We start from the raw sequence: 17,603 nt of genomic DNA, 5'->3' as shown, positions 1-17,603 counted from the left end.
AAATAGTTCACAGAGTTAATATGTAAACTCAGTGCATTGTCTTTTAACATCTGCAACATCCAAATTCTTCAGGGGACACAACTGTACCTTATCCAATATGAAAACAAAACTAATGAAGTTACAAAACAGTCTTCCAGCATTTTTTCCAGAAGGACTTAATGATAATCCATCGCCTTATGATTGCCAGTATAATCTTTCATCTGGGTTACAACCAGAAAGGATTTTAAGAAAGTGTGCAGTCTACTAATATGAAGGTCGTGATTCTAAACACAAGCAATTTGGATAAATTTTGAAAATTACACTGTTTGGTTCTTTTTCTGTACGTTACTTTCCCACTTTTTCAGACTTCAACTGAAGTGTGGCTTCAGAACAACATCCTGTGGGCAAATTTTCAGGCCATGCCACAATGACATGCCAATAGTATTTTGTGATTGTATATGCTATCATAACTATACGTGCTGTGTGCAACTGCACTTACTGTGTTTTGCACCTAAGCCCCAGAGGGATAATATATCGTTTAGCTGTATACATGCTTTTGGTTGACTGATAATTAAACTTGAACTAGAACTTAATTCTTACATCTCTCAATTTGTTTTAGTTCCAATGTTCAGCAACTTAAAGGATATCACTGGCAGTAATTTGTTATAATTAATAACCAATGAGCATTACAAGATGTACTTGATACCAAAAATAGATCATTCTTTCAGTGACATAGCAGTTTTACTTACATCATAGAAACATAGAAAACAGAACACAATACAAGCCCTTCGGCCCACAAAGCTGTGCTGAACATGTCCCTACCTTAGAACTACCTAGGCTTTACCCATAGTCCTCTATTTTTCTAAGCTCCATGTAGCCATCCAGGAGTCACTTAAAAGACCCTATCACTTCCACCTGCACTGCCGCCACCAGCAGCCCATTCCACATACCCACCACTCTCTGCATAAAAGAATTACCCCTGACATCTCCTCTGTACCTACTTCCCAGCACTTCAAAACTATGCCCTTTTGTGCTAGCCATTTCAGCCCTAGGGAAAAGCCTCTGACTATCCACACAATCAATGCCTCTCATTATCTTGTACACCTCTATCAGGTCATCTCTCATCCTCCGTCACTCCAAGAAGAAAAGGCCGAGTTCACTCAACCTATTCTCATAAGGCACGCTCCCCAATCCAGGCAGCATCCTTGTAAATCTCCTCTGCACCCTTTCTATGGTTTCCACGACCTTCCTGTAATGAGGCAACTAGAATTGAGCACAGTACTCCAAGTGGGGTCTGACCAGGGTGCTAAATAGCTCCAACGTTACCTCTCAGCTCTTAAACTCAGTCCCATGATTGATGAAGGCCAATGCACCTTATGCCTTCTTAACCAGAGTCAACCTCCGTAACAGCTTTGAGTGTCCCATGGACTCGGACCCCAAGATCCCTCTGATCCTCCACACTGCCAAGAGTCTTACCATTAATGCTATATTCTGCCATAATATTTGACCTACTAAAATGAACCATCTCACACTTATCTGGGTTGAACTCCATCTGCCACTTCTCAGCCAAGTTTTGCATCCTATCAATGTCCCATTGTAACCTCTGACACCCTTCCACACTATCCACAACACCCCCAACCTTTGTGTCATCAGCAAATTTACTAACCCATCCCTCCACTTCCTCACCCAGGTTACTTATAAAAATCACGAAGAGTAGGGGGTCCCAGAACAGATCCCTGAGGCACACCACTGGTCACCAGCCTGCATGCAGAATATGACCCGTCTACAATCACTCTTTGCCTTCTATGGGCAAGCCAGTTCTGGATCCACGAAGCAATGTCCCCATGGATCCCATGCCTCCTTACTTTCTCAATAAGCCTTGCATGGGGTACCTTATCAAATGCCTTGCTGAAACCCATATACATGTTTATAAACTGCCTCAATCTATCAAAAGTGTTTTTTTTAAACAAAACATTCATCAAGCAATACAGCTACTAAGACTTCTAATTTTGCTCCAGGAAGGACTGGCAAAAGTGATGAATCTCAAAATTTTAAACAGACTTCCTCTACCAAATAAAACACGTCAACCAACCATTAACTTCATGTAGATGGAAGCCTATGCTGTATTCTATGCAACACACATCAAAGTTGCTGGTGAACGCAGCAGGCCAGGCAGCATCTGTAGGAAGAGGTGCAGTCGACGTTTCAGGTCGAGACTCTTTCCATTTCTTGATGACTGACTTAACTGTACTGTAAGGGATATTCAGTAACTTGGAAATTTTCTTGAATCCATCTCCTGACTTGTACTTTTCAATAACCTTTTCATGGAGTTGCTTGGAGTGTTCTTTTGTCTTCATGGTGTAGTTTTTGCCAGGATACTGAATCACCAGCAGCTGGACCTTCCAGGTACAGGTGTATTTTTACTACAGGTCCACAATCCCTTATCCAAAATCCTTGGGGTCAGTTACATTAAGGAATTCAGAATTTTTGGATTTCAGGCCCTCCACCCCCACTCCCGATACCAAAAAACACGTATGCTCAAGTCCCTTATTTAACCTATCTCAATGTGGTGGACTTTAGGACCTGGCGGCGCAACAAACCTACGCATATCCTCCCATTTACTTTAAATCATATCTAGATTACTTATAGTACCTAATACAATGTAAATGCTATGTAAATAGTTGTTATACTGTATTGTTTAGGGAATAATGACAAGAAAAAAATTTATTTCCAACAAAAACATTCAATAAAACAAAGATATACAGCTTCAAGCGAACCGAATCAAACACATGGTAAATGACTTATTGGAATAAATGTAGAACGTCACTGTCACTATAAAACTTCAGTAACTTTTCTTCCTGTTTATTTAAGTCACATACAGTGGTAGTTCCGATACTATTTTCTTCAGTAAGATGCCGCACAGACACACCATGATCAAGCTTCTGCAAAAACTCCACTTTCTGCGTTATTGATAATGATAGATGCTTCCTTCTCTTCTTCTCATTGTCACCCACAGAGGTATCTGCAGCTCTTTTTGACATTTTCACAGTGAAATTAAACACAAGAGAACACAAAATATCAGCGAACAGCAAATGCACGTGTAACCAGTACAAGCGCTGAGCCACAACTGACGAATGGCGGCCTCTGCTAGCGCTGCCACGTCACACCTGAGTGACGTCAGCTGTTGGTGAAAAAAACTTTGGTTTTCGGAGCTTTTTGGATTTCAGAATTTCAGATAAAGTAATGTACACCTGTACGATCAATTGAAACACCTTGACTGCACACAGGTCTCCAAAAACAGATCTCCATTTAACTAATTATGTGATTTCTAAAACCAATTGGCTGCACTAATGATGATTTGCTGCGTCATATTCAAAGGGAGGGGGATGAATATCTATGCAATCAATTATTTTATATTTGTAATTAATTTAGATAACTTTGTAGAGATCAGTTTTCACTTTTGACACAAAAGTCTTTATCTGCTGGTCAGTGTCAAAAAAGCCAAATTAAACCCACTGTGATTTGATGTTACATACATAGAACAGTACAGCACAGTACAGGCCCTTCAGCCCACAATGTTGTGCCGACCCTTAAACCCTGCCTCCCATGTAACCCCCCCCCACCTTAAATTCCTCTATATACCTGTCTAGTAGTCTTTTAAAAACTTCATTAGTGTATCTGCCTCCACCACTGACTCAGGCAGTGCATTCCAGGCACGAACCACTCTCTGAGTAAAAAACCTTCCTCTAATATCCCCCTTGAACTTCCACCCCTTACCTTAAAGCCATGTCCTCTTGTATTGAGCAGTGGTGCCATGGGGAAGAGGCGCTGGCTATCCACTCTATCTATTCCTCTTAATATCTTGTACACCTCTATCATGTCTCCTCTCATCCCCCTTCTCTCCAAAGAGTAAAGCCAAGCTCCCTTAATGTTGAAAAAAAATAAAACTTGAAAACTTTCGGGGGGGGGGGGGAATACTTTTTAAAGACATGGTATATCAGAATGGCCTCAGTTTAATCAAAATCAAGCTTATTATCATATGCACAAGTATACCCATGCACTGGTAGCTGCAAAAATAGTGGGGACCTTGGATGATACAGGGCATGCAGAGAAAGAAATCATTAGTATTTAAGATTCACAGATAGTAATTGAAAGCAGTTTTACCTTTTTGTAGTTGCAGGTGCAGGTAAAGATGTGGATTTACTGGACTTCCTCCCTTTAATTTTAAATTCATGAGAAACTTCCTCAGTACTTTCCTCAGTCTTCATTACACCATTTGGAGGAATGGGAGGAACCCGAATTCGCAATCCATACAAATGTTTCTTCTTCTTGATTTCTTTCCCAGACATAAACCTGAAGAAAAATAACCAAGACGAGAATGAACAGATGCTTGTGCTACACATGAAAGGGGAAAGGCATACATCCTCTGGGTGTACTATACATTATGTAACATTTTTCTGTGGGGAGCCAAACAAATTGGGATGAGAAAAAGATTCTTCTGTTAGCAAGAACAAATAAGATTTTTTCTAAAAACACATATTGATGGGCACAAACTCCATCTAGCCACTATTTTATTTAATCTCAAACAAACCCAAGTTCATGACTTTAAAAATGTTTGTATGGATTAGAATTTGTTTGTATTTTCAATGTTCTTTTAAAAGAGCCTGTCACAGCATCAAATTAGAGTATTAAACTGTCAATCACACTGCTGGATGCTAAAATTTTGTATAACTCTATATCTCTATTAGTTATCTGCTGCTCAAGTTATTGAGTTTCTTTTTCCAAAATATCCAGCGTGCTGATATAGCTGAAAGTATATCAAGCTGTTATTATTATGACACAAGCTGAGGCAACATATTGAACAAATTCCACTCTCTGGAAGACATTTACAATACAGGGCAAAGAACAGAAATCTATTCAGCAGAAAAGTTTCATCCTTATTCCCAGAACATGGATATTTCTATTTACTACAAGGTATGTCTACACTTACATGCTCTTGTTCTCATTTAGGGCTTCAAGAATATAGTCATGTCGGTCAGATTTTAGAGTGTCTGCAAGCTGCAAATGTAGAAAATAATTCAAAATATTCATTTGCTTTGCTATCACAAATGATGGAATTGTACATAAATCAAATGAACTGCTATACATATTAACATTTAATTATGACCATTTTCCAGTTGTGTAATAATTCAGGCAATGAGACTTTTCTCTTCTAAGCAAGCAGGACCTCCATTTACCTCTGATCCCGAAAATGAATAAGTTTTTCTGTACAATCCTTTAAAATTCTACAACATAATTAATAGACAAAGCATATCTGAACACACAGGCCATTTTGAATGACAATGTTAATAATAAAGGTTTGGTATTGAACATGCTTTAGCGAAGCCAGCCATTGATATTTAGGAGTTTTCAAAGTTAACCTGCCCCTTGCTTAATGTTCAGGTTGCATCCCCAAGAACAAGTGTGTTAGGTCAATCAGCACTCCAAGCAATCAATCCCACATTATGTAGAGAGACATGTTACTGACAACGTTGATGTGCCAAGAAACAGATGCAAACTCCTGCCCTCCCTAGCAATTAATGTTGAGCACGTTACCATAAAGAAATCTGCAGGCTGGTTATAAGTATGTAGTCATACAGAAAGAGAGAGACAGCAGTTTCTATTACATCCAACATGAAGAAAAAAAGGGACCATACAATTAAACATAGAATTCCACAGCACATTACAGGCCCTTCAGCCCACAATGCTGTGCCGACCATGTATCCCACTCCACCTGCCTAGAATTTCCCAAGCGCATAACCGTATATATTTCAAAGCTCCATGTATCTATCTAAGAGGCTCTTAAAAGACTTTATTGCATCCCCCTCATGTTAGCCATTTCAGCCCTGGGAAAAAGCCTCTGGCTATTCACGATCAATGCCCCTGATTATCTTATACACCTCAATCAGGTCACATCTCATGCTGTGTCACTCCAAGGAGAAAAGGCCAAGTTCACTCAACCTATTCTCATGAGGTACGCCCTCCAATCCAGACAACACCCTTGTAATTATCCTCTGCACTCTCTCTATAGTATCTGGAAAAAGTAGTTTGTCATAATTGCTACCACCACTCCCTCCTCATCCAAAAACATGATCACTAATCAACTGAATTTAGTTCTAACTGTAATTAGGTCTTACCTCACCAGTTTGTAGTCTGTCCCAATTTTCATGAATGTAAGTCATCAATTCAAGCTCAGAATCAAAATACTTCTTTTTGTGAATAACACTTAGGTTATAAAGGCTTAAATGTGCTATGTCAACCCTAGGAGAAAATATATAACATTAATATTCAGACATTAAAAAATCATTTCTAATAGTTTGAACACATTTCTTCAGTAGCTCGTATTTGTTTGCTGACTACGAAACTCAAAACAATTACTGCACAGAAGGTCAAGAAAAATAAGGAAGCAGGGAAATACCAATGAGATACTTTACCAATACTAGTGCTGCCTAATTTAAAAACAAAAGCAGAAATAAAATCTTTATGGAAACAATTGTTAATTCAGTTCAGTTTTAAGCCAATACTTAATATTAATTTAATACTTGTTTAAATGAAATATTTTCATTGTAAAATGTATTTAGTATTCATAAATATATACGTGAAAAGGGATGAACTGAACGCAACATATCTGGTAAATTTATCACTGCTTATAATCTTAAACCAGTTATCCCTGAGGACAAAGGCATACAGATCAATGCCAGAGTCACTTGAAAAACATTTAAGGCAAACCAGAAAAAAATAACATACCATCGTAACGGTAGACGTTTGAGGTATTCTGGTCCAGAATTGCAAACAGAACAAATAAATAAATAGAACCTGTAGATAAGAAAAATAATGAATCAAAAATACAACTTGAAAGTGCAAGTGATCGACACAGAAGGAAAGAAAGCAAGCCATTCAGCTCATCAAGCCTTTAGCAATGTTTATACTCCACAAGACTCCAATCCCATCCACCTCACCCCTTTCAGCATACCATGCTACTCAGTTACTGTCTCCAGACAATTATTTTTTGCAAACATTTAAGCTGAGGCAATGAATTCCACATTGTATCCTGCAAAAAGAAATTTCTATTTCCTAATATATATTTACAGGTTTCCCCTGCCATCCGAAGGTAGAGCGTTCCTATGAAACGGTTCGTAAGCTGAAATGTCGTAAAGCGAAGAAGCAATTACCATTTATTTATATGGAAAAATTTTGTGGGCGTTCGCAGACCCAAAAATAACCTACCAAATCATGCCAAATAACACATTAAACCTAAAATAACAGTAACATATAGTAAAAGCAGGAACGATATGATAAATACACAGCCTATATAAAGTAGAAATACTTTTCCACAATCATTACCGAACTGTTCTCCGTAGCGAAAATCTCACGCAAGCACTGTTGGCAAGAACACTCTCTCCAGTAACCTTTAAGCTATGAAGCTGCCAAATCATAGCAAATAACACGTAAAAATACACAGCCAATATAAAGTAGAAATAATGTAGGTACAGTGTAGTATCACTTACGGGAATCCGGAAGATAGCTTGCCGAGCACACTGATGATGGTGTGTTAGACTGCGTCGTCACAGGTTGGGATGGTGCAGTGGCCCCCACCCTCCAGGCCACTGAGCCATATATTGCCGCGAAGCATGCAGGAATGCAGCGGTAACCAGGAGGCACACAGCACATCTTTAAGAAAAAAGCCGAAATAAGCTAATTAATTAGATGCCACCTGACACGTAATTGTCGGCCCAGATCAGTGCCGATTTCCAATTGTGTCGTCTCTGATCTGGGCCGACAATTACGTGTCGGCGGCACCTAATCAATTAGCATGTTTATTTCGGCTTTTTTCTTAAAGATGTGCTGTGTGCCTCCCGGCTACCGTTGCATTCTCCGTGAACTGGTATCTGTCCGTGGCCTAGGGGTTGGGGTGGTGGGACACTGGGGTGTCATCTCATCATCGTCTGTTTCCCTTAGAGCAGGCAGCACATCTTCTTCTATCTCTGCCCGCCTCGATGTCGAAGGTCGAGGCTCATCGTCTGCGGTGGCTGATGTGGAAGGCTTGCTTAACTGCTGAGCCTTGCGCATTTTTCTATCACACAGTTCTTTGTAAGGACTCAAACCATCCTGCAAATATCTCCTAAGCCGACGTACCCTTTCAAAGTTAAAGTCGTACTTTATCATTACTCATACGGTTTCGATTGTTGTTCTTTTTTCTTCCAATTGCATCAGCTCTTCATCTGTCAGTTCTTGGTCATGATAAAACCTCTTCAACATCATATTCGTCAGCTTCCACAAGTCAAACTCACGTTGTCCTTACTTCGTTCACCATGATCAAAACGCTTAATTATGTCTAGTTTTACGCTAAGTGTAACACCCTCACAAGCCCTTTCAGGCTTTTCCGATACCTTAGAACTCATCTTGCAAACGGCTGCTCACAGGCTTGTGTTTAAGCAATGCCGGCGAGAATCCAGGGGAGAGCGGCTGCTTGGGGCGCGCGCTGCCTTTCATAGCACGCTGATTTTTTTTTTCATAACAGTGAAAACACCTCCTGAAGGCGAAAACAGGGTACTAATGTAGGTCTTTTGTAACACTGAGGTTTCGTAAAGCGAACGTTTGAAAAGCGGGGGACACCTGTAATGTTCTTCACCAGATTAAGACTGGGTTCCCATTCCTGTGAAATGTTCATACCTGAATAGCTGCAAGTTGGAAAAGCAGATGGCAACAGGAAATAAAACCAGAGAGGTAGAATAGGCCATTTGGACTTTGAGCATCTTCTGCCTTTTGATATGGTATCTGAGCCTCTATAGCTTAATATCATATTCCTGTTCTCACCCAACACCCACTGCTCAACTATACTTTGCAAGATAATTTCTAGTTTGTGGTTAGGAATTCTACAAATGAAGAAATTTCTCCACATTCCTACATTTGTTACCATGTATCCGAAGACTGGAATACCTGGTTTACTCCCTACATCCAGTATGGATTTTGCATATTTAAAGAAAACCTCTCCATTAGAAACTCAAGTAAATACAGACATAGGCAATACAATGATAATTCAACAGTTCTGGCATTTCCAGTAATGTCAGATTAACCTTCATTCTGGTCTCTCTATGGAAAGTATGTATTTTCTTTCCATAGAATTTTCTACCAAAATTGCACTCAATATTCCAGTTGTTTCACCAAGACCTGTGTAAATGCAGCAATATTCCCTTGCTCCTGTAGTCAAAACTTTTTGCAATGAAAAACAACAAAGCACTTTGCATTCTTACATCCCACCTGCACCTACAAGTTTGCTCTCTGCACCTGGTGTACATGGACACCTAGATCCCTTTGTGTCAATATTTCTCCAATCACTACCTAAGTAACACTATATTTTCCCTAAACTGGATAACTTCACATTTATCCATGTTATAAAATACATGCAATGTTTTTGCTCATGCTCTCAACTTCACTAAGTTTCCTGGAGGCCTCAGTGCATCCTCTACAATACCCTCAAAGTTCACAGTAAATTTATTGTCAAAGTCGTGTGCAGTGCCTTGTGAAAGTATTAAGCTCCAACCTTTTGTTCACATAATTACTCTTCTATTCAGGGATTTTCATCAATTTAACTGAGGATTTTTATTTGTGAATCACATGCTCCTTTTTTTCAGATCCCAAAAGTTAGGGAAAATTGTGAAGCATTACAAACTAAGAATTCAACAACTGAAATGTCAGTTATTCAATCGTATTCACCATCCTTTCCTCAGTACTTAGTTGAACCATATCTTGCAGCTATTACAGCCAGTGGTCTTTTTGGTTAAGTCTCTATTAGCTTTGCACAATGGGATGGAGCAAGATTCGCCCATTCCTTCTTGGAAAATCGTTCAAGCTGTACTGGGTTAGTTGAGGAGCAGTGATGGACAGCAATTTTGAGGTCTGGCCAGAGATGGTTGATCGGGTAAAGATCAGGACTCTGACTGGACCACTCAAGGACATTCATTTTCTTCACTTGAATCCACTCCGTTGTTGCTCTGGCAGCGTGCTTTGTGTCGTCGTCCTGCTGAAAGACTAACTTCCTCCCCACTTTAAGCTTTCTGGCACAGCCTAGCAAGTTTTTATCCAGGATCTCTATATTTAGCAGCATTCATCTTTCCATCAATCCTGACCAGATTTCCAGTCCCTGCTGCTGGAAAGCATCCCTATAGCATGACACTACCTCCGCCATACACAGTAGGGATGGTGTTATGTGGCTGATGTACAGTATTAGATTATGCCACATTACCACTTAGCGCTGAAGCTACAAAGCTCCACTTTAGTCTCATCTGACCACAAGATCTTCTTCCACATCTTTATAGTATCTTCTAAGTAAGACCTTACAAAGCTTTTATGAGCAAGGATATGCTTTTTTTTTTGTTTAAAACCAGGGCTTTTTCCTTGCCACTCTTCCATAAATACCCTTTCTGTCAAGGCCATAGAGATTGTGGAGCCATGAACTTCATCGTCAGTTGCAGCCACTGACTTCAGCAGCTTACTCAGTGAATGCTAGCATTACAGTAGTCTCTAACAAGTGTCATTCTTCTCCGGCGACTAAACTTAGAGGGGTGGCCTGCCCTAGGCAGTGTGGCTGTGGTTTCATTTTTTCCCCCCACTTTTTCACAATGGACCGTGCTGTGATTTGAGGGTTGTTCAGTGCCTTTGAGATGCTCTTGTTCCCTTCTCCAGATTTGTGTCTCTCTATTATCATTTCTCTGACTTGTCTTAAATGCTCTTAAGTCTGCATTTTTGTTTGGTCTCTTGAAAATCTACCATACTGTTGGACCTTACAGAGTGAGGAGGTATTTATTATTATGAATTCATTGAAAACAGGGGATAATAAGACACTTAGAAACATGAATTTATGAAAGGGAAATCAGGCTTAAAAGATCTAGTCTTTTCAGGCTATAACTGGTAGAATAGATAAACGAAAGTCAGGAGATCTGACAAAGTTGGATGAATTCTCACAAAAAGTCGTAATGCACGAGATTAGGAGGAAATATACTGTCATGGTTTGAGAATGGATTGAAATGTAAGAAACTTAAAAGACAAGTACTTTCTTCAAGATGGCAGATGGTGGGTGGTGGAGTAGTGGTACGGTCTGCAGAAGTTCATCATACTTATTGAGGATTCGAATAAAGAAATCAAATGTAAGATTTTAACACAAAATAATGAATCTCAAAGTTGTATATTGTGACATACAGTGCCTTGCAAAAGTATTCAACCACCACAACTATTTTCACATGCTACTGTCTCATTTTCTAAATTTCAAATATCGAAGGAGGATTTTTTGGAGCTAATCTACAAAACATTGTGCATCATGTCAAATCAAGAAAAAAATCCAAAACCTGTCCCCAACCACTTGTGTTAAGGATAACCAGTCTGTGATTCTCTATTTTCCCTCTTCCTCGTTTCCAAAACAATGGGATTACATTGGCATCTTTGAATTGCAGGACCTATATCTATTTTCTTAAATTTCTAATGTCTGGTAACATTTAGTTGTTTATCCTAAATAACAACATTGTCAATATTAATAAACAAGGTGATTTGCCAGTAAATGTCACTAAAAGAATTCAATCAAGCAATGATCAATTTCTTGAAACATTCCAGCAATATACCAATAACGGTACAGCAGAAATAGTACAAAGTTAGCTTAAACCACCAATTAGGTTGTTAAAAAGGAAATCAGATTCTTAAAATTATCAGTTAGTGTCCAGATATCCCTAACTACATTGCCAAATTATTGCAATATTTGAATGCTACTAGGCACCTGGATGAAACGGGCATGTACTCAATCCCATTACAGACCTGGGTAAAATTCACACTATTATAGACACATTTTAAGCAGTAACACCAGGCATTACCTGTCTCCATACAGCATAGGCTTCTGCAAGCATTGTATACAGGCTTCGTGGAACCACTGTTTACATCTCCAGCACTGCAACATTTTCAGGTACCAACTTAGAAAGAAAGAAATCTGCATCAGACATCCAAATACAATTTGGTTAAATATTTACAATAAAAGTAGTATCACCACTAACAAAGTTTGCTTTCAATGGGAAGAACTCATTTTTAACAGAATGCCCTTTTAAAAAATATAGATTTATAAAGCACCTAAGGTAGTTCATCTCAAGCACTCCAAAGAACAGGGACTGAGGAGCACTTGCGTCCATGCAGTTGTGACCCCAACTGGCACAAATGACGGGGTTCAAGGAGACTGTTATAAGCTAATTTGTGTAATTTGCTTTTTGTGTAACTATAGATTGCATTCCAACAACTGAATATTTCAGAATTACAGCTACACAGAAATAATAACTGCAGCCAGAATTAGTTATGAAAATGTCAGTGTGCTTTCCTTCCCAATTAACTTCAGTCAAAACGCACCCCCCGCCCCCCCGCCAAAAATTTAAAACTTTCCGTACTTCAAATTTTTAAGACTTTTTAACCTAAAAGACAAATTGTCTTTATTTCTTTGCCATATCCCAATACCTTGTATTGGTTTACTTATGAAAGGATAGAAGGACACAGACTATGTCACACAAGGCATAAACCTCAAGAAAATTGTTCACAATTTTTTCAAATTAACTACAAAAACAAATTCAATCTAAACCATTTGACTTACTCCCCAGGGCCTCCACAATAACAGTAACACTGCTCATGATTTGTTTTATGGCCTGCATCCCACTGAAGATCTTCTAACTGGTATGGCAGTGTCTGCTTCATGACTTGGAGAGCTTTGGCATTTGGTCCCTTCTTAAGAGCACCACCCCTCTAAGATGGAAGGCAAAAACAAATAAATTAGCAACATGGTCCATAAGTGACCGATTAAGATACAAACACCAAAAGGTGAAAAATACCAAGCTTAATACCAATACTTAAAAAATAGACATTTTCGATACCCCAGTTTCCAGTATTTTAACCGTATGACAATTTTCCATCACTGGAACATGATTTAGAAAAATAAACATTCACAGGTGCTTCACATTGCCTCCAGAATGCATTCTCAGGAAGGAAGAAGCAACTGGAGTCAGCACCAAACAGGGTCATCATGGCATTATACAGAGACATTACTACAGCACTTCTAAGCCCTATGCAGTGATGTGCCATTGTGCCAGGAACTTGGCTGATAAATTTAGCCCTCCAGCGAAAATAAAGCGCAAAGTGACCTCATCACGACATCATTCAATGTGGAGTTAGCCACCCATCAACATACAATGTTACTTTCCGGGCTAGTGTCAGGTGAGAGGTGTTGTGAATCCGTTGCAGAGCTGAGGTCAGCATCCTGCTGACATAATCAGAGCATTCCATTGCTGGGAACTGGCCTCTGCGACTCCATGTGTTGACAGTCTTCCAGAATCCTGTTGTCCTCTCATTGCCTTCTTTGGGTACGATTGAAGCTGCTGTTTCCTGATCTTTTTGCTTCCCCAGCTTGCTCTTTGACATATTCACAATTGATGACTGTCAATCAGGTTTATTACCTTAAGAGATATTTCTGGCCTATGGAGAGCTGTACAGCAAAAAAAAAAGACAGCTGCTTCCAGCATATCAACAGAAAACAATGAGAGACACAGCAGAATCCCAACCACATGTCAACATATTCAGCAGCAGTTTTAGTCCACAGTAATATTGTGCTGGCTAGAGTGTATCCCTCAGCCTACCATCTCAGTGTCGAGCAGTCAGATTGCTCACCCCAACCCTTGTTCACTTGACACTGACTAGTGCTGCAACAAAAACACTATTCCACTACCTCATGAGCACGAAGAAAGAGCAGAGACTTGTGCCATGCTTTTGGCGTAGCAACATTACAATGAATCAGTTCTTTCTAGGGCAGCATTAAGGGGAGTAGCAACATACTTCAGTTGTACAATACTGTAACACTCACTTCGCCTAGCGGCTTAATATAGGGGGTGATAACCCCTGCCCAGCCAAACTTAAGAAATCTCGTTTGGGTGGATGCTGCGCGATGTGTCCTGTTACAAATCAGTACTCCGAAATAACAAACAGTGATTAAACAATTTAGCTTTACAACTCTTACTTTGACTATATGGTTAGTAGAGAAACAAAATATAAAACAAAAAAGGGCCCAAATCATAAGATTTAATAATACAGTCTGTGCACAAAGTTGGAGCTCACTCAGTAGTCCTTCTTCCACCATTGGTCTCCTCCGTTCGGCAGTCTACCAAATCTCTCCATTCGTGTATTCTCTCTTCATCTCTCTCTCTCTCGCAAAAGTCCACGAAATCAACTGCTTCCAGAATCACAAGACAAGGCAACAAAATCCTGATTGGCTAACTTGCATCCACAATCCTGGTATCTCCAGCCATAACCCAAACATTGTTGCTACAGAGAAACCGATACTTCAGCAGTGAACATTACAGAGAAGCCATTACATTAGCCTTAGCAGTAAAACATTACAAAGAAGCCATTACATTCTCCCCCCACCAAATTTACCCATGTCCTCATGACATTGAGATAATTTGCCAACCCTTCCTGCAAAACACAAAGCCCAATCCAGGTGCAAAAGGCAGTGACATAGCTCCCCAAAACAGCAGAGATCACGCCCTGTTCGCCAGGCACTACAGAGGCCAACCTATCCGGTGGTCTCCTAATTCTCTGAGACCTCCGTACCTCCTCACCTAACTCTTCAGGCTCAGGGAGCCCCCTGTCCCATGTCCAGGCCCCGCTTCCTCTCCTCCAGGGTCCTGTTGTAACCCAGGCTGCCCACAGATAGCACCCCCCCCCCCCACCATTTCAACTGACTCAGCGGGAGAAGGGCCACGAGTCTCTGCCTCAATCAGTGGGGAGTTAGCGAAAGGCAGCATGTACCACACATCCAGATCATCATCCTCCGAATTAGCATTCGTCTCATGGGCGGGCCCCAGCCCAGCCTCTCCTGCTATGGGCCCTGCAGACACCCCGCGTTTTCACAGACTCCTCTTACCAGGTGTAGGCTCCAAGTCGGGCTCTGGGTCTACCTAAACCTCTTGTCCCAGGGGCAACAGGTGGTTCCAATGGAGAATCTTGACAGACCCGTTCCCCTCCTCTGGTTTCACCCAGAGAACTGGTAGGTTTGGCATCTGACTCTCCACCACATAGGGTGTGGCCGCCCAGCAGTCAGCCAACTTGTGCTTTCCTGGTAGCCCCAAATTCCTTATGAGGACTCTGTCTCCCAGCGGGAGTTGGGAGATCCTGACTTTCTCACCATACCTCCTCTTATTTCCCCGATTCTGCTTGGCGGCCGCAACCCCAGCCAATTCATAAGCCCTTTTCAGCTCTCTCCTCATATCAAACACATACTTCAGATAAGGCTTTGATAGTAAGTCACTCTCGTCAGTCCCAAAGCAAAGGTCAGTGGGCAACCTTGCCTGAGCACATCTGGTGAGTGGTCCATGATGACTTAAGATGTTCGCCATTGCCCTTTGAGCCCTCTGCTTTTTGATTTCATATTAGAACCCTTAGCAATTGCTTTTCAAGAGTCTAAAGAGATTACTGGTATTTTAAGGAGAGGTACTATTCATAAAGTGTCGCTCTATGCTGATGACTTATTGCTTTTTATATCTAATGTTACAACCTCCTTACCACTTGTGCTCCGTTTACTAATTTTACTCAGTTCTCAGGATATAAATTAAATTTACGGAAGAGTGAACTGTTTCCTTTAAACAATTTAATACCAACTGATACAAACCTTCCTTTTAAAATGTTAAGAAAACAATTTACATATTTAGGAGTAACAATTACTAAGAATTATAAAGATTTAAGGAAATTTAAGTTGATTGAATTATGTTAAAAAAAAACTTTCTAATTGGTCGCCTCTCTCTTTATCACTAATTAGCCGAATCAATTCTATTAAAATGAATATCTTACCTAAATTCCTATACCTTTTTCAAGCTGTGCCTGTTCTTATTCCTAAATCTTTTTTTGACTCTTTGGATTCAATTCTTTCTTCCTATATATGGAAGAATTAAAAAACCTTGTATAAATAAAGCTCACCTTCAAAAAACCAAACAGAACGGAGGATTTGCCTTACCCAATTTTAGGTTATATTATTGGGCAGTTAATATATGAAATATTACGCTCTGGATATATTACATTAACCATGAGAATTGCCCCACATGGATTTCTTTGCAAGTCAACTCTTATAAAATTTTCTATTATTTCTTTACTTGCAATCTCGCTTCCTTTATCTTTAAATAAACTAATTGACAATGTGGTGGTTAAACATACATTGAGGATTTGGTTACAGTTTGGAAAACATTTTGGTTTATTAAGATTCTCCTCTCAAGTCCCATATTTTCTAATTGTTTTTTTAAACCATCTTTAATTGACTTATCTTTTAAAGAATGGGATAGATTGGGTATTAAACGATTTCAGGATTTGTTTGATGGAGTGAACCTCTCTTCTTTTGTGCAGCTTTCAATAAAATTTAACCTTTCTAATACTCACTTTTTTCAATACTTATAGATTAGAGATTTTTTTTAAGATCTCAATTACTTACATTTCCTACAAGTCCAGATAAGGAAAGATACAATTTTTAATTTGAAAGCCTTTGATAACAGTTCAATATCTGACATTCATGATCTACTGTTGGGACTGAAAAGGCCTCTTTAGATAAAATTAAAGGAGATTGGAAAAGGACTTACAGATTTTCATATTTGAAGAGAGCTGGAAGATTATTTTAAAATTGATCAATTCTTCATCATTATGTGCTTGTCATTCTAAAGACAAGCTCTCCTGTTTCTACACAAATATTTCCCCTTACTGTGATAGATGTACTAATGGAGTGGCCACACTAATTCACATGTTTTGGACATGTCCGAGCCTTGAAAAATTCTGGAAGGATGTATTTCAAACTTTTTCTACACTTTTCAATGTCAGCTTTAAGCCCAATCCTTTGACTGCCTTGTTTGGTATTGTTGAGGATAGTGCTACAAAATTGAAGTAATCTAACTTGCAGGTATTGGCCTTTATGTCTCTTACGGCCAGGAGGTCGATCTTGCTCAAGTGGAAGGAGGCCGCTTCGCCCACTCATGTTCAATGGCTATCTGGTGTCATGTTGTCCTTTGATCTAGAGAAGATTCGTTGTTCAGTTTCTGATTCTAAACATGATTTTCTAATGTTATGGGGACCCTTTCTGAATTATTTTCACAATCTTTGAACTGTTATTAAAGTATGGATCTGAGCCATTATTATATCATACAGTAAGGTATTTTTCTTTTCTCTTTTTTTTTACCAACCAGCTCATTTTGGTAGTGCAGGTAGATTTTTTTAAAAATAAAATACAATTATTTTATTTTATTTCATTTCATAATTCAATCTTTTTTTCTACATAATTGATTTGGAATATGGGATCCTGTGATCATATTACTGTGGTTTAAATGTAATGTAATTCATATTATTTACTTGTATCCTTATGAATTTTGTATTTGTATTCTTGCAATTTATATAATATCAATAAAAATATTGAAGAAAAGACATTCGCTGTGTTGCTGGCATCGGGTTCGATGAACAGGAAATCCATACACACCAGGTCCAGGGGCCCTGCACTCTGCAAGTGGGACAAAGGAGCTGCCCGCGTAGGCAGTGCCTTC

The 17,603-nt window shown here is 39.5% G+C and overlaps 1 protein-coding gene across 5 annotated transcripts in view; it reads right to left on the bottom strand.

Moving 5' to 3' along the window:
• The window catches only part of mtf2 (metal response element binding transcription factor 2), a 46,447-nt gene that overhangs the window by 14,222 nt on the left and 14,622 nt on the right, over positions 1–17,603 (bottom strand). For all 5 annotated transcript variants that reach the window (XM_072273449.1, XM_072273448.1, XM_072273452.1 and 2 more), the window contains 6 exons: positions 12,638–12,786; positions 11,880–11,975; positions 6,766–6,834; positions 6,156–6,279; positions 4,970–5,037; positions 4,144–4,332 (listed from right to left, as the gene is read on the bottom strand). In XM_072273449.1, the coding sequence (XP_072129550.1) occupies positions 4,144–4,332; positions 4,970–5,037; positions 6,156–6,279; positions 6,766–6,834; positions 11,880–11,975; positions 12,638–12,786 (695 nt within the window). The remainder of the gene's footprint in view (positions 1–4,143; positions 4,333–4,969; positions 5,038–6,155; positions 6,280–6,765; positions 6,835–11,879; positions 11,976–12,637; positions 12,787–17,603) is intronic.

This window comes from Mobula birostris, chromosome 12 (assembly GCF_030028105.1).
Source record: "Mobula birostris isolate sMobBir1 chromosome 12, sMobBir1.hap1, whole genome shotgun sequence".
In the NCBI taxonomy this organism is placed as follows: domain Eukaryota; kingdom Metazoa; phylum Chordata; class Chondrichthyes; order Myliobatiformes; family Myliobatidae; genus Mobula; species Mobula birostris.
Note: the sequence above shows the minus strand (reverse complement) of the source record. Positions and strands in the feature narration are given on the sequence as shown.